Below are 23,148 nucleotides of genomic sequence, written 5' to 3'. Positions count from 1 at the left end.
GTTAATGACTCTAAATTGTGGGAGTCATGTATCTGATCACTACTCCAGAAATAGGAGCAAACATAACTAAAAAGTCAACTAAAAATGAGCTGGAGCATCAGTTATGGTTAATTCTCAGATCAAAAGGCAAAAGTCTACAAGCAGAGAGGAAGGCTCCCCCACCACCCACAGCAGAGAACTCCTCAGTTAGGTGGTATGTGAATGACATTTTTAACCAATATGGACAATAGAATAGTTGACTGCTTTTCTCCCCAACCCCTGTCTCTGTTCTCCCCCCCCACCACCACCCTGCGCTCTGAGTTTCTCTGGCAGCAAGTTATTTGCACAGAAGAAACTACTCAACGATACTGCATCATATTCATCCCCAAGAGATCCTTTCTTTCATCTTACACTGGCTTCCTTTTCTAAATTTTTCAGTTCTGAACAGGGATTTAAACAAATATAAATGACCGTCACGGTTTCTCCTAGTCACTTTCCAAATAGAGGTCTCTGTATGGTCAGTAGAAGTGAAGGATTCTTCCTTACTGGCATCTAGTAAAATGAAGGAAACTCAGGAGAGAAATGTGGCTTCCCTTATTGGTTATAAATGTGGAACTTGCCTATGTGAATCTTGGCGCACTCCCAAAAGTTCTGTGAATTAGGCAGGTCTCATACATGGGCCCAGCTTTCCAGCAATTGTTTCACCGTGTACGAGGCTACATTCTCCGTTGGAGAGCACATTTGTTAGCAAAGATCTGGAAGGTCCTTGATCATTTCTTGCCACACTTCTTCATCTGTGCAAAGATGATCAGATGTTACATCTCACCCTTTAGCGCAAACAGTTGGAAAGTTTGACTCTTCAAACACACTAGATTGTATAATTTAAGTATTAAATTTAAAGCACTCCCTAGTGTCTTCTTTTTGAAGACTTATAGGAATGATTCAGCTCTATATTTCTCCAAGGTAAATTAAGTGCCCATTCTGGGTGTGCTGCATTGGAATAGCACCTTGTAAACTAAGGACTGCTTGGAACCATCTGAAAACAGAACTAAGAAAACTGAGTAAGCCTTTCCCCACAAGAATACTAGTATATTAGACACTCTATAAAGTGTAAAATGTGTTTTATTTCAAGTCAGTTGCTCAGATCCCCAAGTGCTTCTGCGTTATCTGTCACTTTTTATGCACACTGTTCAAGGAGGGTGTCATTGGAAGAGTGCCGAGAGCAGTTTCCTAAGGTCGCATCCCTCTGAGCAAAGTCTCCCATGTTCCTCTGTGAGACTATGGTGCTCACCGAATGGATTCTTCCTTTCCCGAGATGCCTGCATAGTGATTTCAGAACCTGTGATTGCCATAGATCTCATCCAGAAGCCTGGCTTCAAAGTCAGCTAGAGGTTTAATACAGGATTGTTTAATTTTACATCTGGTCCTGAAGAATCTGCCTCTATAGAGTCTTACTTGTATATAAGTTTCCCTGTCTGTATCTTAGTCAGCATTTGAAGCAGTTTTCTTTTTCATAATCAGTTTTATGTGTATATGTGTGCATGAGTGTGTATATGAGCCAGGTGCATGCATGGGTCCATGGGGGTTAAAAGAGGCATTTCGATCTTCTGTAACAGGAATTACAAGCACAATTGTAAGTTGCTATGTGGGTGCTGAGAAAAGTGCCTGGGTTCTCCATAAGAGCAGTAAGTGCCCTTAGCCACTGGGGTTCTTTGTTGCTTTTCGCTTAATGGTTGGCATTTTGCCAAAGGTGAAATAGTAGCTCACTGTAGTTTGGATTTGTATTTTTCACATGGTTGACACTATATACATTTTTGTCCCTTAAAAAACACTTTTATGAACAAGCAAGACTGTGGAGTGGGTAAGGGTCCTTAATGCCAAGCCTGACAATTTGAGTTCAATCCTCAGAACCCACATAGGGAAGGAAGTGACTGACAATTGTAAATCATTGTCTGAAATTTGCAAATGCACCATGGCATGTGTAAGCAAATATGTATGCCTGAACAAACATACACGTATACACACACACACACACACACACACACACACACACACACACACGTATAGTAATTTAAAATTCTAATCTTACTCATGGAAAATGTAGTATTGCAGTACTGTTTCTCCAGCACTGTAAGAATTAAGTCTTATTTTCATTTCCTTGTAGTTTATTAGAACATAAAATTTTAGAAATGGAGGGAAAACACAAAGAAGAATTGGACACCTTGAAGGAGGAGAAGGAAAACCTTCAAAGTTTGGTTACACGACAAACCTTCATCATCCAGGAGTTAGAGAAGCAACTGAGCAGAGCCACCAACAACAACAGCGTTCTTCAGAAGCAACAACTGGAACTCATGGACACGGTCCACAACCTCATCAGCCTTTGCACTAAAGAAGGTGGTAAGAATTCCCTCCTTCTTCTGGCTTTGTAAATATTTTGTTTCATGCAATCAAGGAAAGGTTTGCTACTGCTTCTCTGTTGCACTATTGCCAGTACAAATGCGGTTGATGGACTTCATTCTGAAAAGCATTTCAAAGAGTTAGCTGAGAGTTTTCACAGCTCTCCAAGTCCAGAATATTTATTTTTAAGTTTGAATCTGGGTATCTGCAATGTCTTTCTAAAATAGTTTCATAAGAATTACCTTTTGTTCTTGGTTCTTTTTTTTTTTAAATTTAGATTTCTCTGTGTAACAGTCTTAGCTGTCCTGGAACATACTTTGTAGCCCAGGCTGGCCTTGAACTCACAGAGATCTTCCTGTCTCTGCCTCTCAAGTGCTGGGATTAAAGGTGTGAACTATTACTGCCTGGCCCATTCTTGGTATTTTTGGCATTGATAAAATCTCTTCCATTGTGATGGCTATATATTTGACGTTATGGTGTTAGATACTTTTGTATAGAACAGAAAGTAGGCTGTACTCAGAATTAGTTCAGAGTTCTGGGGTAAGGGTTTTCCAGGGGGGTTCCTGGTTCTTAATTAATTTTAATTGTTTCCATTTTCAGGAGAGAGGGAAGGGAAGTGATACATGTAGAGAAAAGAGGAAAGAGATGGTCCTCAATAATTACTATAGTAAGGAATGATGGTTGTATTCACTAAGATCCCTTGTCCTTGATCCTGTGCAGCAGAGATATGACAGTGATATCTATGCACTTTGGGGATGTCTTTGTGATAATGAAACTTAAATTGTATATGACTGGAATATCTGGAGCCATATAACCTCACAGCTGCAAGTCAATGTCCTGAGAAGCTATTCATCCATTTACTCTTCTTTCTTTATTGTGTGTAGGACTTATGTATGCTGTGGGATGTTCTGTATGTCAAATGTGTTGCTCTGATTGGGTAAAATAAAGTGCTGATTGGCCAGTAGCCAGGCAGGAAGGGGTAGGCGGGACAAGGAGGAGAGAATTATGGGAAGTGGAAGGCTGGAGAGGAGACTTCGAGCTGCCGCCATGACAAGCAACATGTAAAGACACTGGTAAGCCACAAGCCACGTGGCACAATATAGATTTATAGAAATGGGCTAAACATAACAGTAAGAGCTAGACAATGGTAGGCCTGAGCTAATGGCCAAGCAGTTTAAATAATATAAATGTCTGTGTGTTTATTTTACAAATGGGTTGTTGGACTAACAGGGCTTGGTGAGGGCTAGAGAGAAGCTTTCCAAAGGCACCACTAGCGGCCGCCATGACAAGAAAGAAATAAGGTACAGGTAAGCCACGAGCCATGTGGCAAGTTATAGACTAATAGAAATGGGTTAATTTAAGATAGAAGAAGTAGATAACAAGAAGCCTGCCATGGCCATACAGTTTATAAGTAATATAAGTGTCTGAGTGATTATTTTATATGTGGGTTATGGGACCACAGAGGCTTGGTGGCACCTGGAGAGAAGATCTTCAACTACAGATGTATGTATGAATATTAGCATGTATGTGCCATAGTGTACATGTGTGGGTCAAGAGACAACTTCATGGAGTTGCTTCTCTGCTTCCACATCTACGTGGTTTCTGAAGATCAAATTCAGGTCATCAGGCTCATGCAGTGAACTCCTTTCCATTTGAACATCTCAGCCTACTCTTATCCAACCATTCCTGAAGCAATGCCCTTTTGCACATACCCAGTTTAAGCAGAACCCTGGCCTGCAGCTTAGTAGATAGCTTTAAAGTTTGGAGCCTGAGTTCATCTTGCGCAGTTCTCCTCTTCAATCAGCCCCTTGGAGTATAGATGGGACTGTAAATGGAGATGAGCGAGAGCACCATTTACATCTGAAACTGATTGTAGTCATTGAGCTGTGGCTTGTGTGACCATTCACGCCACGGTTCAGTGTGGCTATGCAATGTACACATGTGGCAGATCCTTGACTCGTGATGCTGCATTAAAAAAAAGAAAGCCCCGTTTCATGTCTAGATAGGCATACACAAGATAACTTTACATGAAGTGATCTTGTTTTAGAGACATTTCACATTTCTGTTACACTCCATTTCCTTACATTGTATCTCCTTTAGATAGTCTAAACAAGCCTCAGAGATATTTTGTAAAGAACTTATTTTAAACAGTGAGTCTGGAGAGCTCCATTTGGGTGTGCTCAGTAATGTGATGGGGAAGAAAAAAACCTGCTAATCAGACAGAGCCTGCCAAACCCTGAGCTAGAGTCCACTGGAATAAAAGCATGGTAGGATTTTGCCAGAGAATTTTAATAGAGCTCATGAGTATTTATAAATTAAGTATTAATATAAGACGTATCTATTCTCATATTGAGATGAATATGTTGGGAGAAAGATTGAAAACATATTTTTCTTATCATCCCAAGACTTAAGCACATGGAGTTGGGTAGTATTTTTTTTTTTGCATGATTTCAGAAATGTCCAGCACTGGGAATTCTCACAGAGCTCATATGTCTGCCTACTTATCATAAATTAATTTCATCTCCCAGTGTTGGTCTAATAAACATGTCTGTAAGCTGTTAGAAGCAGAGAGGGTGACTTTAAAAATTCTGCTTGGTTTGAAGTTTGATTCCAATATCTGTAACCAAATGTCCTCTCTGCTCATTTACTGAGAAGTTATGATAGCCACTACGACAGGTGCCAGCCACCCTGAGCATCCACTCAGGGTATGAGAAAGGTGTCAGTGTCTGCTTTATGATGAGAACATCTCCAGAACAGTGGAAATAATAACACAGATTGAATTGTCTGACACTTTAACACTTCAAATACAGTTCTTCCTTATAATTGATGCAGCTATAACACAAATCTTGTCCTAACTGTAAGGCTTAAAACTTTGTAGAAGACTGTGTGATTCTCCACTGAGTTTTGGGCTCTGATAGCTGCAGACTTTGTTCTTGTTATTTTATATTCCCTTTAATCTCAATTAAGAATTCTGGCCATTTTAGTTCACTTAAGAGGCACACAGCAGATGTACCTCTCACTATGGTTTCTATCAAGATATTATTCTTCTTTGTCTTTATATTTTCATTTGAGCCACACATAGTCTTTAGTTATTGGACATTTGAATTTTAAAGTATAAATACTATAATGCTTAATGAAATATAAGTTGCTAGATAAACTTTGATTTCACATTTAATTATTTTCAACCTTTATTTTATGACCAAAATTTATTGATTATACAGGTTTATTGTTTATCAGATGACTTTATGAAATTATTTTACTTTTAAATTTATATGCATATAAATATTGCAAAATTAATATACCATAATGGGACATTAAATTTCCTAAAATAAATATTGAGAGTTCAAACAGTGTCATAATAATAAGGTTTATGCAACTTACAAAAAAAATTTTAACTTTGGGTTCAATGTACTTTAGTCATTTGTGGCATGATCTCAAATATAATGCCATACAGCCCACAAGAATACATTCTTAGTGAGTTTTTTCTGTCTGATGGTTAGGTAGAAAACATCTGACAGGATAATTTTGCCAACTTTGCCATGATAGAGAAATAATGAAATGAGATGTTTGATATAAAGCAAAGCATACAGGCAGGCACTAAATTTTAGTCCTTTCTATCTCTCCTAAGGAACAAAATTTGATTAAACAAACATTTATTACATGTTGTCTGCAAGCAGGATTTCTTCAGTGCATATCTGAATGCAGCGCTCTGGACTCACTCCCAAGAGCCTTCCAAGCTGCTTCTTTTAGTCTCAGTTTTCTGATGTCTAAAATGGGATCACCACTTTGACACAGGTAGCTCATGGTACATCATAAATACATGCAGTCTATTGGATAGTTCAAGTTTCGGTGGGAATCAGTTTTATATGTTTTACCACAGAGAAAAGAAAATTATGTGATAATGCATTAGCATTCCATGGCAAAGTATGTCTGGGACACAATGAGTAGATATGTAACTTCCCCCAAATTTCATTTGATCCCCAAACTGCAAACCCATCTTTCTATAGAACAATCACTTCCATTTCATAGTGCTTTCATACTAGAACTTACGATGCCACAAGAACCACTTACCCTAAATATTGCTAAGAAACATACTTTCAGGAATAACTCACCAAGCTTTCCTCTTGCACTGGGCAGGCAACAGTGATACCTTAGGCCAGCAGTTATTTCAAACTGCATCATAGCTACTTTTTGCAGCTTCCAGATACCACATTTATTTTTGTGTAGTCTTTGCAAACATTGGGTCACATTTATTCTTAGACACATTACCCACTAGAGAAATATTGCCTTCAGTGTTATAACAGTGTCAGAGCTTAGTGGCTTGCCTCATGCTTTGGGGCAGATCATAGTTATTGCTAGAATTAAAGAGTTCACACTGACAATGGCATGGAAACAATGTTTCAAATGCTTCAGAGAGGACAATTGAGCACGTGACTACCACCACTAGTCAACATCATCCCTGTATATGTATCATAATACCGAACTGGGAATTTAATTAATGGCAAAGAATTGAAAAAGGACAATAAAAACCAGGAAATAAAAGGAACCACTATCCAGGCTAGTCATAAAGTGACACATTCATTTTCTCATTGTTCAAGTCAGCTTAGAGTGCATTCCTGCTGTACTAAAATGTGATTCATGAATTTATCTTTCATTCAAAAATGTTTTGTAACAACTACTCTTCTATACAGTCTCTTCCAGGGAATAATAGTTCTCTTTGTTATTATGTATCAAAAACTTAACTTCCTACATGTCCTCACATTGTTCATATGCCTGGGGAGCAACGATATACTTTAGTCTTAGTATTCTAGTGGCTTCAAGGAAACTGGAGTTTGACAGAAAAACAATCAAATGAGTATTATGTTCCTGAATTCTTCATTAGTGGTGAGCCCAGGTTGGCAGGCACTAGCCACACATGTGTACTGAAATCCTGGCAAGGAGACCTGGGAGCTAGCACAGTCAGTCAAGGACCAGCTATGTGAGCATTGGGACCCGAGTTGGATCCCCAGGAATGGTGGGGGAAAAGCTGGGCATGGGTGAAGAGTCTATAATCCCAATGTTGAGAAGGTGGGGAGACGTGAATCTTCTGGGCTCTACTAGCCAAACAGCCTAGCCTTCTTGGCAAGATCTGGGTCAGTGAGAGGCCCAGTCTCAGTCCACAAGGTGGATGACACCTGAGAAAGAAAACCTGAGGTGCACTTCTGGCACACACATGTGTGCACACACACAAATGCATCTGCACACTGCACACACAGGAAAACACACACACACACACACACACACACACACACACACACACACACACACACTACATAATATGTCATCACCAGGACAGAGTAAGAGTACCACCCAGCATCTATAGACTTTTTTAAATGGTTTTATTGAATGTTTAGTGTGACTCTAGTACTATGTAAATTTCATCTGTATTGTTTGTTCTCACTAAAACATTATGAAGGAGTTACCAAGTCTAGCACATCTCGTAACTTCCATGGAGAACTTAAAACTATGAGTAATTTATCTTCATACCTAGAAAAAAAAATGGGCCCAGTATTAAAGCATAGGTAGGTTGACTCTAATAGAGAGATGATGGCTAAGTCCTTGAAAGGAATACAGTAGAGGACCAGCCCTTCCCAGAGAGCACAAGTAACATGTGCGCTGTCCAGAAGGCATAGCAATGTGTATAGGACTAGTATATGTAGATCAATGGGCTAAATCTTAGACTCAAGGGCAGAGCATGTGAAAGAGGATGTGAAAGAGGTCAACTGAGAGAGATACTTCCATCTTCTTTAAGCAAGATTTTTTTCACTTCTAAATAAAGATAATCCATCATCAGCATAAAGAGATGGAATGGCCTTTGCATTTTACAAAATATTTCTCTAAAAGCATACACACAAGTGACATTATACCTACTGAACACATGATTTAGAAATATATTTAATATACATACATATACATGCAATAGCAATTAGTGAAAAAGGAGGCCATGGTATAGGGGAGCACAATTACACAGGCACACATTTGTTTACAGTTTTAGAGAATTTATTTGCTACAATTATGAGCTCATTTTATAAAATAGTAAATGTAAAAAATGTAAAATCAAACTAAGGGAATTCAAATTTAGAGTTCTTTATAGAGCAGCTTAAAAAAATATAACACCAGCAATTTATTAGTGAGCAGTGTGATGAGTGAGAGCAGTTAAGAGTGGTGTGCCCTCTCCAGCAGAAGATATATGTATACATATATATGTGTGTGTATGTATGTATATGTATACGATATGTATATGTATATATACATGTACACACACACACACACACACACACACACACACACACATATGCACATAAAGATTTCGGAGCTGGGATACGACGGGGGCAGGCAGTTAACTACATGGCTCACTTGTGTAGACGGAAGACTACCTACATTCAAGAAACTGCTGTTAAAGGATAGGTAAAAGTCTCAGGTTGGCAAATACATAGGACACAAAAATAAATGCAGAGGACCCAGGCATAATGATATACTCAGTTCCCTACTAAGAAATCCACATAGTAAGTTTTAGGAGCCTCCTATTGGAGTCTCTTTAAAAAATTCTTCCACATGATCTGAAAGCCATAATGACTGATAAGACAAAAATTTCAGTGCTGTACATTATCTGGGCTAAAGTGCCTTTCCCAGAGGCTGATTACAATGGTATGAACATGTGATCATCGTTTTCAGTCTTCTGGCCTTCTTTTAAAAGGTGAACTGAGGCATCTGCTTCCTTCCAAGTACCGTAGAGTCCTTTGGCTCAGTTCTCAGAATAACGCTACCATCTGAAAGGAATTTACCTCCTGTGCAGTGTCTATTGAGTTTTTGATGTAAATCATCCAGTCAAGAGATGGGAGAGTTTGAACTGCACGTCTCTTGAGTTCAGAGTGACTCTAAAAACATGGCAAGTTGTGGGAGGAAATTAAAAGTTTTTGAAAGCCACTCAGATAAATATTGGGAAAATAGGAAATATCACTTTCATTGACTGAGGGAAATACTTGATTTTTTGCTGACCACTTTTAATGCACAATTGAACATTAGGTTGAAAGAGAAAGGAAAATAAACAGATATCTGCTGCATACTACAGTGAGCACTTGTTCCCATTGAGTGGAGGAAATGCTTTATCTTGACAGAAAATTATATGTCAAACATATACAGTTTCCGTAAAATGAACCCCACTATCTAGCACTTCCTTTCATAAAACAGAGTGGCTTAAGGGGAAAGTGATTGTTTACTTTTGGACATAGTGTGTTTCTTCTTTCAGATGGAGCATGTTATCTGCCTTCTGAAAAGCTGTAATTTTTATTTTTCAAAAGGGATGAATAGTGAGTGGATAGCTGAACTACTGATAACAAAATTAAAAACTACAGTTGCTGACCTCATCCATGAACAAATTCTCAACCACATCTTTTGAGGGAGATTTGAAATGTTGTGGTTCTCTTTTAAAATTAGTTTCTACTTCAGAAACTACACGAGCTGTCTGCAAAGTGGTATCTCCTGGTTCCAGCTAGGCCTGGGCACTCCCACAATGAAAGGCCCCTTTTAAAAAAAAAGAGTTCCCTTCATGTTTCTACATAATTATGAAAACACTCTATTCCTCGTTCTGTTGTGCTCCCATGACCTGCACCGTTCAGGCAATGAAGCACAACAGTTTGAAGAGAGCCTTAACTAATGCTTTCTTGGACTCAAACAAACACAAGTCAAATTCCGTAGCTATTTTATGAGTCTAGGTTCCACTGTGACAGTAGACATTAATTAGGTAAAGGACTTGACACCTGTAACTACCCTGAGGAAAAAAATAGTATTATTCAATAATTCACAAAGTATACATCTTATGAACTGTAGAGTAAAAATGTCAGGGAAATTTTTACACTTTCAGACAGGAGGGTAAAGAGTAAAATCTGAGACACATTACAATATACATTTAGCTTTAAATACATACACAAGTATTTTAGCATAAGAAGTTTTTAAAAGTCAACTGCAAGATATCTTTAAAACTCTAGCACTCCATAAAACTTTAAACTATCACAGGATGGCTCAGGAATAAAAGCCATTTAATGTATAATCCCTATTACCTGAATTCAATCTCCTGATCCCACAGTGACAGAGAGAACCATTATCTGAAGGTTATCTTCTGAGCTGCTCACACACTCTGTGTCTACAGAACACACACACACACACACACACACACACACACACACACACACACACAATAATAATAATAATAATAATAATAATAATAATAATAATAATAAACCAAAGCATTTTGGCTCCTTAAATTCTTAATTTTCTTTAGGCTAAAGAGTTATAACTACTTTTGAGTACTGTCATATCTAATCCCAGAGATGGAGATGGTATTCACATTCTGAGCCAAACCATCCATGTTGAGTTGTGTTAAGGGGACCTGCCAAAGATGACCCACTTTATAATGGATTTATAAAATCAAAATTGTAAAGATAATATCAATGTTTGGCTTCTTTTAATTTGTATGTTTAATGTTTTACATGAATTTATACTTATATTTAATTATGAATACTATGATTGCACATTAGAATGAATTCTTTAGTAACCATGAACTTGAATTTAGGGTTCAGTTTTAGTAGAAGTGCCGTTGTGAAGGGAGGTATGGTCAGGTATTTAAACTTGTAGACACACATACACACAGCTCATCTCAACCATTGTAAGTCCTCGAGTCCCATGTATCTGACTTGGATGTTCCCTTCAGAGTTTCTTGGGGTAACTGTGGGAGGGCAGTACGGGGTGACATAGACAGAAAAAACAGAAGCGAGGATATCAGGTTTAGGTCCAGCTCTGCTGCTGGGTAGCTTAATATAAAACATCACACACCCAAATGCTTGCCCAGTGTCCTAGACCATACCACCATCTTTGTGGTTTCAATCAATCATTCCCTGTCTTCTCCTAATACCTTAGGAAGCCCTGTGAACACAATGGAGCCACATGTGGGACCTGAATGGACATTCAAGTATCCAAGTTCACTTATCGCAAGTGTAAGAAGCAAAGTGACTGTCACCATGTGACAGTCAGCCCTTATTTTCTTTGAAACCTGGAAGGCTTCCTGGTGCCGCAGCATTCAGAAGCATCTGGCACCGACTCTGTGCATCCGGCCTCGCCTGGAGACTTTCATTCCATTTTAATAGATTTTGCTGAAATCAGTTATTTGTCCACTCATAACAAGGCATAAAAAATATGCCTTTTAAGCTTTCCCACATGTGGGGAAAGCCTTTTGTGTAAAATCAATACAGTTCTGCCAGGCTGAAAACATTACATGGGAAATTAACACACATGAAACCCGAAATACCTTTGTTAATGAAGTGACCTCATGAACAAGTGGCATGGGGTCACACAGCATCCATAACTGCCTGTATGGTTCCCAAAGAGAAAATACAGAAAAAAGATTTGTGAAAAATGATTGATTACTTCATTAAATGAAGTTATAACTCCATTTTAAACTTTTAGCCAAATATTTTTGTTCCTCTCTTATTTTCATACCAGGCAAATGAGTATGCATTAAACTTTACACATAAGTTATTTCGCATTAGAGGACCATTGGAGAAAGTACTCAGATAGTCAAATTGAACTACACTAGAACTATGTGACATGTTAAAAAATGTACCACAAAACTAGAGCTCCTTTCTGTAGTGCTGGTTAAACACAGAGCCTCATACACATAAGACCACATCTCCACCACTGAGCTGTATCTCCCAGCCCTAGGTCCAGCTCCAGAGACCTCTTAATCCCTAATCCTATTAGCTTTTGAAGTTGTGGCTCATCGCAGATGCACATTTCTGACGAGGATTCCAGTCTCATGGTCAGTTCTGCTGCCTGTGGCTCCCTTCTATTCTCATGTCATCATCTGTCACAGCTGCCTCTTATCACTTCCCTATGCAGCCTGCTTCCGTGAGAAAAGCCTGTACTAATGCAGAATTAAGGCCTGTGTCAAACTACCTAAGAAACAGTGTGTGACTTTGCAGTTGAGAACAGCAGTGATGGGGCGTGTATGTTGGACGGTCTAGTGGAGTTTCATTTCAGCTGGGTCTGACACCAGAAGCTAGCAAACCACAGCCACGTCTGCCATCACTGTGGTCACTGAGCATTGCCACTTACAAGTTTTAATGAGATTAAAGGCATCATTGGTCCTTGGTTTACATAGTAATATACCCCCAAACTCCTTGTAAGATGTTTATAAGGATGGAATGAAACACTTAAAACAAACTGAACATAGAAAATTCAGAATGTAGCATTTGGTAGTACTCAATGAACACTGGTTGCTTTTATTATAATTATGTGTATTATAGTACCACTGTGAAAATATTTAAGAATTTATAGATTATATAATATGCATCAAGATATTTCAGATAAAGGTGAAATAGTTCATTGTTTCAAAATATACAAATTGAAATGATAATGTAGTAAGTAAATGATATTCAGGTTTGGTTTACCTGTGCCAATGTCAGAGAGAATTTGTTGGGGCACCATCAGCTTTGAAAAGAAGAGAAATATTAGCTAACTTAATTTAGACTTCAGAATAAGGGTACTTATGAGTATAATGTATATATTATGTGGTAAATATACATGTGTGTATAGATGCATATATATAGCCAGTTTTCAGTATGCTAAATTTTTCACACAAAGCAATCTAGAGATACTTACCTTTGAATGTGCATTTTACACATGACAAAAATACCATACAACTTTTAAGTATGATGGGAAGCCACAGAAACAACTAACCTGGCTCATAAGAGCTCACAGACTCTGGACCGACAGCTAGGGAACTTGCATGGGACTGACCTAGGCCCTCTACATATGTGTGCCAGCTGCATAGCTTGTTCTATTTGTGGGACTCCTATATATGGGATCAGAGCCTGCCTCTAAGTGCTTGAGGTGACTTTTGAGTACCTATTGCCCATACTGGGTTGCCTCGTCCAGCCTTAATACAAAGGGAAGAGCTCAGTCCTACCTCAACTTCATATGCCATGCCTTTTTGACACCATGGGAAGCCTGCCTCTTTCAGAACAGAAACACAGGAACACTGGATGGAAGGACAGAGGGGAGGTTGGGGGAGGAAGCAGGAGGAGAAGACTGAGGGGAAACTGTGGTCGAGATGTAAAATAAATGAAAAAATTTAGTTAATAAAAAAACTTTAATGTATTCTTGTAGCTATACATATTTGTGCATATACTATAAGATCAAGGGAAGTATCTTTCATCTTCATATCTATGTCTACAAAATACTGAACCGTGGACTACCTGTAAATAACTCATTTTTCCCCACACCCTTATAATGCAAAGAAGCAACTTTTTCTACTTCTGAAAGTCCCTGTAGATTATTTAGATTTCTGGAGAACGTCTTCAAAGTGAAGTTTCCTTAAAATGCCCACACACCTGGCTGGGAAGTACAGAATCACATCAATCAGGTTGTGAGCATGCTTGGCCCTTGTCAAGTTTGCCATTTTTACTTATCCTTATGCTCACTGAACCTCAGTGACCTATTGAAATCACAGAATGAGTTCAATTCCAAATGCTATGATCTCCCTAATGATGTTGGTTCAGAAAATTCCACTAGGTTCTTCCTTGAACAGCTAATTTTATCCATGTGTATTCTAATATTTGCATAACTTGAAAAGCTTTGCATCATTCATCACATAGCAGTCTCACAAAGAATGTCTGGGTCATAGACTTCTTGCAGCAAGTTATAAGGAGGTGACTAGGAGGAGAAGCCAGTGTTTTGCCTTGTCCCTGGAAGCAGGGCTAATGGCTCTCTGTGTTCTCTAGGGTGGTAGAGATTAAGAATTAATAAGTCCACATTCCAGGAAGTTTTCTCTTGAAGGTTCATCTGAATTGAAGTGACCCTCTGCCTCAGCTTTCATGGCCCTTGCCTGAAGTCAGTTGGATGGTTGGTATACCATCTGGGCTGATATCGGTTGGCCACATGAAGAGAAAAGCAAGAGACCGTCAACAGTTGCTAGTGTCAGCTTCCAGTTGCTTATTGACTGAATGTTGGCTGGTGACAGACAGACATGCACCTGCTCATGTTCCTGTCCTTCCCTTTAGCTGACAAAGATTTGGTTGTACAGATAAGGTTAAATGAAAAGAATGAATAATGACTCTTTCCCAAGACTTTCTAGATTTATTGCTGATATCTGCATGAGTGAAGTCTTTGAACTGGCATACCAGGCTCTTAAACTTTACCTCTGTTAAGCTGTTCTGCAGGTTTTATTATTTTAAGTGTTATCTCTTTGAGGCAGTCTTCCTGAGTCTGCTTGGCAGATGGAGTCCATTCTCCTTGAAAGCTCCCAATGCACTTGACATATGTCTTTAAGATAACAATTATCTGCATTCTCTCTTTTTGATACTCTGTTTACACTGGTAATACTATAGCCCTAGAGGCTGTTGCCAGCCATCTTGTGACCAGGTAGAGAACCAACAAAAGTGATTCATGAGTAAGATAAAGAAACACTTTTCTGGTCACACTGGTGGAAACCTGATCATGTCTTACGTAAAGTTATCTTTTTCCTTACGTCAGTGGGAGCTGGGTTTTCTGCTGTCATGAAAGAAACTGTTATAGATGTAACTATCATGAATGATCTACTGCTATAATAGATATTTCTGTCCTCATGCTGTGATCTCATTAAGAACATGTTTTATAGTTCTTAGTTCTATATCTTTATTGCCTAGACAAAATTTTACACATAGGAAGTGTTCAATCAGTGTGTGTTAAATTTATTAATTAACAAGAAAAGATCAGAAGTAAGAGGAAAATTATAAAACCTTAGGCTAATTGTTTATTATTATTTAAAACTTCACTAATTTTTCACTGATGATAACCAGGAGAAGAAAAGGGATCAGTAAGAAAAAAGAGTGAAAATGCAGTTTGGCATATTGGCTAGCCAATAAATAAATAGGTAAATAAGAGCTGGGGTAGCAGCTGACAGATAAATAGGAATTAGAAACATAAAATCAAGAGGCAAGAAAATATGAAGTTAAAAATGCTTTTATATCACAATCATCTCTGTGGTAATTTGAAGCTGTGATAGATAGTGTGTAAAGGTAAATATACAAGAGTGGAATCCTAGTGTACATCCAAGTGTGTGTGACATGCAAATGACCAATAAGGAAGAAGTAGGAAATGTACGTAGAGGAAGAGAAAGGGGGCTGTAAGTGTTCAGGGTGAAAGGTGAAGGAAAGAGAAGCAATGATGAGTTCTGACCTACAAGGGACTGGCAAGAAGGAGACAGGTTATATTGCTTTGACCCTCATAGGAAACCAAGTGGTTATGTAGATTGAATATAAAGAGTGACAGAGTGAAGTGGTCTTGAAAAAAGGTTTGAAATTTGAGATACACTGTGCAGAAAATGAGATCTAAAACTCTAGAAATGACAGTATTTCTTATTAAGAAGTGGGCATGAGTGACAATGGACAGAGATCACCACAAATGCCATATGCCACCTGAGATGAGCCCTTCTTCAATGCCTGATTCACAATCATGGATAGGTAGGAAGAGAAGCGGGGTTGGAAAAGGACAGATTAGAACAGTGGGGTTCAAGATTCTCAGTTAGAGGAAAGATATACCCATTGGAAACTAAAGAATAGGAGAGGAAAAGATAATAGCATACAGTCAAAGAAGTAACCTCAGGTTTAAAGGTCAATGTTTAAAGTCATGCTGATTTTACAATAAGTTTAAAGTCTTTAAAAGATAGACAAAGACATTGAGCTAGTCTCCAAATCATTCTGTAGCTCTGGATAACTGATGTCTCATATAACCTCTTCTAATTAATTCTTCTTTGTGCTGTTGTTATTTACCACACACACACCTCTAAGGTCTACTGGTCTAATTAAATCTCCTCTGTGAACAGTTTATCACTGATTTTTGATGCTTGTGGAGTTCAGGAAATTCATCTTATTTTATTGTCTCTGTGTACTTTAAAATGTTCACCATTTATCCACTTTCACAATATCCAGGCAGGACACTAAATTTCAGAACACTTTAGTACTTAGCAGTGAACTTATTCAAACATTAACAACCTACTTATTGTCTATGTATCACAATATTATCATTTAATATTCAATAATCTTGGAATCTTTACTACTAGATAAAGCTTATGGAATACCATGAGATTATTTCCTTCTTTTTGACTCAAAGCAATGATATATCCCAATTGTGTCAATGAATGAAATGAGCCAGCTAAGTTTTGTAAGAAGAAGTCAAATCACTAAAATCTTACAAATGACTAGAGGATTTTAGCTTCCCTGGATTTAGTAAGCTACAGGGTTTGAACTTGAGGAGAGAAAGCATAGCAGCTCCACCCCTCTGTGTATTTCTATGTTCTGGTGGTATTCATTTCAGAAAAGTGAGTAGAAATTTAATGTTGCTATTATCAGTGTTTTTACCATTATTATATCAGTGGTAGTAACTATTGTTTCTGTGGCATTACCGTGCTGCACTCCACTTTGTGTGTGATTTACATGCCTACATCAGAAATATTTATGACTTCTTCAGATTAGAGACTAATTTTAACAAACACCCTGGAAGTCAAACTACCTCTATAGATGGACTCTTCTTTAAACCACAATATAAAACAAACAAACAAACAAACCCAGAGATAAACTGTGGGTGAATCTTTTAAATTAAATTAAATTTTGAAAGTTTTAACACTATAAAATGTGCCTAAATCAATGTTTTAAAAATAAAATTTTTTTATTTAACAATTTAGAAGCAGCAGCCTAGTCTTTAGGGAAAAGATGTGTCTTATGTAGAGAGGATCTGTCACTTTCAAAAAACACTGACTCAAATGGAGATCAAACCAAAGTTCTATGTCACACATAACACCATCACAACACAAATGTATAGTTTAAGCACAGTATATTTTCCCAGGTAGAGAATTTATATTACTCATTTAGACAACACTGACACAAATTCCACAAAGGAAAATAATAGCCAACCTTTCCCTTTTTCCTGTTTCTGAAAATGTGTGTGGAAAAGCTTCTCTAACCACACAACAGCCCCTTCACCCACATCTTCCTGCAGTGGAAAGTGAAGGGCACAGGAGCTGAAGAAAGGAGGTATGGGAATGTGTTCCTTACATAACCACATACATGAGGGCAGGAAGTGGGAAGTTCAATGAGAGAAACATTTTCTTATTAGATAAATGACTTTCTTCTTCTCTCACCCTAAAAAGAAAAATGAGTTTCCCCAATGGGTTTCTACTCACCACATTTTCCTGTATTTTTTCATCCTCTTATGCCATCATAAATTTTAGCTGATATTTTATTACATTCTTGTTTGGGGCACTTAATGGGGATATTTTTCACCTTTATACACAAGAAGGGATCAAGTATTGAGCATTTAGGAACAACTGATTTTAAAAATTAATGGCCCATTTAGTTATTCTAAGGAAAACCCAGCAAACTTTTGTTGTTTTTAGCCAAGCGCCAATCAAAATGACTTTTTGGTAAGCATTTACCTATATGTTTTAAATGGTTCTTTGCATACATTTAGCAAAAAACACTTCCTCGCTGTCATATGAGCTTTCCAGTGTATATACTTCTTCTGTGTTGACATTGCAATTTGTGATAGCAGTGCTTAAATATGACTTTGCAAAACCATTAGCACAGACAATAGCCTCATATAAAATGATGAATTATTAAACACTTTAATTTTTACATTACCGCAATATATCTGACACAAATACTTTGCTTTCTTGAAACGTAATCTAGCAGTTTTAAAGTTTAAAATATTTACACTAACATCTCATTCCACAAATATTAGATTGCCTACCACTTATAAAAGGCTAACTATTTTTCAATTATGTTTGATTTAAGCCAGTATTTTATATCACTTTCACACTTTTCAGATTCATTTAATAGCAGTTACTCATGGTGGATATTTGATGTCTTTATTATGTAGGAAAATTGTGAATTAAACTGACTGAAAACATATTCATTAAGCAAGAACTACTATTACATTCTTAATTAAATGAAACCTATTATGAAAATATCATGTATCTTTTAGAAAATACTAGATCATTAATGTTTAATACAGCACACACTTCTTTAGCCAAGAGCTATTAAATGGGTCAATTTGTATTTTGATTTCATTAATGATAACTTAAAAATGGGTGAAGCTCTGTGAATAAAATAAGGCTCTTCTCATTGAAGAACTCATTGTTAGTTTGGGTTACAATCGAATAATGACTGGCACTTACAGTACTTTTTTGAAGAAAGCATTTAAACATCAAATGTAATGTAGATATTTATAGCACTAAATATAGGCAATAGTGTTCTGTGGGTTTAGATTGAAGAGTTCCTAGAAATTTTCTTTCTTTTTTTTTTTTTTTTGGTTTTCCAAGACAGGGTTTCTCTGTGTAGCCTTGCACCTTTCCTGGAACTCATTTGGTAGCCCAGGCTGGCCTTGAACTCACAGAGATCTGCCTGACTCTGCCTCCCGAGTGCTGGGATTAAAGGCATGAGCCACCACCGCTTGGCCGAGTTCCTAGAAATTCTTAAAAAATTTCAAGATAGCTAGACCTCGAAAATATGAGACAGTAGTCAGGCAGTAGTGGCACATGCCTTTAATCTCAGCACACAGGAGGCAGAGGCAGGCAGAGCTCTGAGTTCTTAGCCAGTCTGGTCTATAGAGTGAATTCCAGGATAGCCAAGGCCACACAGTGAAACCTTGTCTTAAAAAATTAAAAAAAGAAAAAAATTAACTGCATTTTGTGTCTTATTTAGTGCCCTGAAGCTAAATCATGACACAGATGATACAAAAAGAGTAAATTAATATTATTTAGAAATTAAGTTTAGAAATAAGCTTAGAAATCCATCACCTCAAATTCTAGAAATCGAATAAATCCTGTAAATTCAAGCAGAGTAATTCTCAACATGGTCCCAAGAGAGCACTCACAGCACAAGTGTTATGAGGTGGCCAGTTAAATTCCAGGTGCATTTAAGGCCCCACTCTACAGAGGGAAAGGGGTGTCGAGTCCTGTAAATCTGTCCAACAGCCCATGGTTGTGGAGCTTGCAACCCTCCTGGGTGAACCTACAATGACTATGATGCAAAGGGGACATAGTGTCAAACACCCTCTAATGCACTTCTCTAACTCATAGATTCGTGTAGCTGTCAGACACTATCAGAGAAGTTTCTCTGTGTAGTGGCTGGTGATTAATGCAGAAACTTGTAACTGGTCAAAGTGTAGACAACCTGTCTGTGGACTGTTCAGCTGGAAACCGGAAATCAATAATCAACCCCTTTCACCAAGGCTCAGGAACCATTGCAAAAGAGACAGTGGAACATTTGTAAGTGGCAGAGGTCAGGGAAGGCTGGAGCAACACAGTGTCACCTGGGCATGACCAAACCACTGTACTCATGAGCTCATGGCAGCTTTGATTGCCTGCACAAGGCCATCATGAGATCAAGCCAGTCAAGATTCTAGCATGGGGGAAACAGGGATTCACAAGCTTATACATGGAACCAAGGTGCTATTGATAGCTGATGACTTCTGAAGGATGGGAAGTTAGTTTTCATTAAGGGTGTGGACCTAGCAGGTCACCTATGCTCATTGGGTGACCCCACACAGAACAGTATATAGGCATAAAGTATTAGTCTGTGTGAATCATTTGAAAATGGAGGACATAAAGTTGGGGGTGGGGTGGGGTTAGGGTAATCAACCAAAATGCACTATATGAATGTAGGAAGCTCTCAAAGAATTAATAAGAATGTTGTATTTTTAAATGTTTTCACATTATTTTGGAACTCACTCCAAAGACCGGACCAGGCTGGGCTTGAACTCACAAAGATACTCTTGCCTCTGCCTCCTGAGAGCTGGGATTAAACATGTGCACCATTACCTCTAGGCATAGAAGGAATTTTCATTTGACTTTTTTTATGTGGTTGTTGCTTTTTGATATTTTTGCATTTTTAAACCCTGGGATTCGAAATATAACCCATTGGTAGAGCATGTACTTAACGTGAAATTTCCAACAATGCAATAAATAAATAAACTTTTCTCTGAAATGTAGCTAGGATTGTTTTATAAATTTGACAGGGGAAAAGGCCTTGGCTACACACACACACACACACACACACACACACACACAAATACAATGATTATTGCATATAGGCCTGACTCTGTATTATGACTCTGTGTTGAAAATGCATATAGACTGTGATATTTTAAGTTAATATTATATATATATAACTTTTAAAAATTGACAGGAAACATTGACATAAATTGCTAACAATAGGAAGCATCACATAATTATGTAATCTATCAAGATGAAGTTTTTGAGAACATAACAAAACCAAAGTAAATAAATTGATGTAAGATTAATATGTAATTGAAAACTGATCCACAGCCTTTTCCTTTTTTTTTTTTTCTTCAACTTACCAGTTATTTAGTAAGTGGTATGTTTTATTTTTCAGTGTGTGCAATATAGATTGTGGGAAGTCAGCAAAGACCTGCTTTTTGTAATTCATTTGGTGGTAATGATCCTGATAATTTTAGTTCATATATTATAATATCTCTCTTTTATTTTGCAGTTTTGCTAAAGGGAGGAAAAAGGGAAGAAGAGAAACCATTTCGAGACTGTGCAGATGTATATCAAGCTGGTTTTAATAAGAGTGGAATCTACACTATTTATTTTAATAATATGCCAGAACCTAAAAAGGTAAAATCAGAAGTGCTTGTTTATGCAGTGTAAAACACATCCTGATTGAATTGCTGTATAATCAAATAAATTCGTAAGTTTGTTAAAAACAATACATGTTGGTATACACCTATGCATTTATACACACATGCACATGCACACGCACACAGACACACACACTTCAGCTGCTCTTTTCTGTTCTCTGAGAGAGGCTGTGTTTATCTGGTCCACAGGGGATGAAAACCCTGTTTAGCAGATGTCCTCTAACCCTTGTTAATGATCTGATCTGTTAACTACATAAATTTTATTTTCTTCCATTTCTTGGATATCATAGTGCTAAAAAATGTTGGCTTCCACAAATTATATGCTGTTGCTACATTTACTTTTAGTGCGTGGGGGAAGCATTAAAAATAATCTTCTAAAGTCCTAAGATGTCAGGGAGCAAGCACATGCCTTTCAGGGTAAGAGCCGGCCAAATCCAGCTATTTGCAGAATTACTGATCCTGTTGAAGTGGGAGACACATACACTATTTGAACACAGGATAGTGAAAGGACGCGCCACTCATACTTACTCAAGTGTAAGTTGGAAGAACAGACTCATCTCTATGTTGATCAGTGTCCAAAGTAAATGTGGAAGCAGTTAAGCAACATCTTGCTATCCTTTCTCTTTTAGAGACCTCTCCATATTTGTTCATTAAATCATCCATTTATACCTTCACTCAGTTCAATTAATTAGATGCCATTCATTTGCCAGTCACTGTCTAAGAACACAAATACAAAACAAACAGTTCTGTGTGTAATAGAGAAGACAGGCATTTACCAAAAGACAGAGTAATCAAGCACTATAGAAGTGTAGTGCTAGCAATGTCTCTATGAAGGAGATTATGTGGGGACCTTTAGCCCAGGCAGCCCAAGACAGTGGGATCAGAGGCAAGAGACCTACTTGCTGTTTAACATGGAAGGGCTTGTCTGGATTTACGAGGTCCCAAGAGATAAGCCTATTCTGAGATAGAACACTTTCCATGGCCCTTTCCCACACCTGTGTATGCATTGCATTTTCTGGAATCCTGTGAGAATGCTCGTGAAGGGCCTTCCTGAATTGCCCCGAGTGAGTGTCGCATGACATTTGTATTACTAAAGTTCTACAAGGTAGAACTGCAGCTTTTGGTTTCTGATTTCCGGGCATCAAGCATGTTTTCTGCATACAGTAAGTCCTTAATAAATGAACACCAAATTTTTTTAAAAAATGAAGAAAAGGACGCACTGATAACTAAAGCATCAGAACATCTATTTAGCATCCACCAAGCCTAGTGGTTGGTTTTGGTTTGTTTGGTTGGGTTTTTTTTTTTTTTTCTTCTGATTTTGTGCATTTTGGTAAGCGAGGGAAGAGAATCTTGGAGACCAGTGTGCCACATATCACGCAGTTACCAAGATCAGGTGTCTAGCCGAGAATCCAGGCCCGGTCAAAGGCTGGATTTCCTTCGGCCCCTATCTCTGGATCCTGATTTGAATAAGGGCTGCTGGGTGAAGTTGCCTCACTATTTTTCTCTTTTCTTGAAACAACATTTTCTTCTTAAAGGAAGCCTTCAGTTCTGCTCCACAAACGGGAGTGGGGAAGGCGGGAGAGGAAGCGCAGGAAGGGGTGAAGGGGACATGCGCAGTCCTCCTCGCTTCCACCTCAGCCACTCACAAAGGCCCTGTGACGTCATCGGCTTTTCCTGTGGGGATTGGGCGCTAGTCTTTGGATCAAGAAATCTATGGCTTAAAAGAAACTAAAACAAAGAAACACACAAAACTATGAATATACAAGGATGCGGAGATCAGAATAGAACTAACTCTCTATGACACACTCACTTTTCCTTTTCTACAGCTCAAGGAGTTGTGTGCTTCGAAAGTCAGTTTGCCCAAATAATGTGTGTGATAACTATTGAACATTGGCTTTGAAACCAAACATCTGTTTCCAGACTTATCAGAGTTTAAAGAAGATAATTATTTACATGGGTCATAATTGGAGTTTCACTGACCAAAATTTTTTAATATAAACTTATTGCCCCTTGAAAAAGACACATGTGTGATCTGAGTGA

At 38.0% G+C, this 23,148-nt stretch overlaps 1 protein-coding gene across 2 annotated transcripts in view; it reads left to right on the top strand.

The window, feature by feature from the left end:
• Positions 1-23,148, top strand: part of Angpt1 (angiopoietin 1) — a 252,824-nt gene that overhangs the window by 171,946 nt on the left and 57,730 nt on the right. Inside the window, exons 4-5 of one of the 2 annotated variants that reach the window (XM_036209059.1) lie at positions 2,144-2,373; positions 20,958-21,085. In XM_036209059.1, coding sequence (XP_036064952.1) covers positions 2,144-2,373; positions 20,958-21,085 — 358 coding nt within the window. Of the gene's footprint in view, positions 1-2,143; positions 2,377-20,957; positions 21,086-23,148 lie in introns of both variants that reach the window. The other variant, XM_036209058.1, reaches the window with a different exon arrangement.

The sequence above is a fragment of the Onychomys torridus genome, chromosome 16, assembly GCF_903995425.1.
Source record: "Onychomys torridus chromosome 16, mOncTor1.1, whole genome shotgun sequence".
Taxonomy (NCBI): Eukaryota; Metazoa; Chordata; class Mammalia; order Rodentia; family Cricetidae; genus Onychomys; species Onychomys torridus.
The sequence above is the reverse complement of the archived record's forward strand: the minus strand, read 5'-3'. Positions and strand labels throughout refer to the sequence as shown.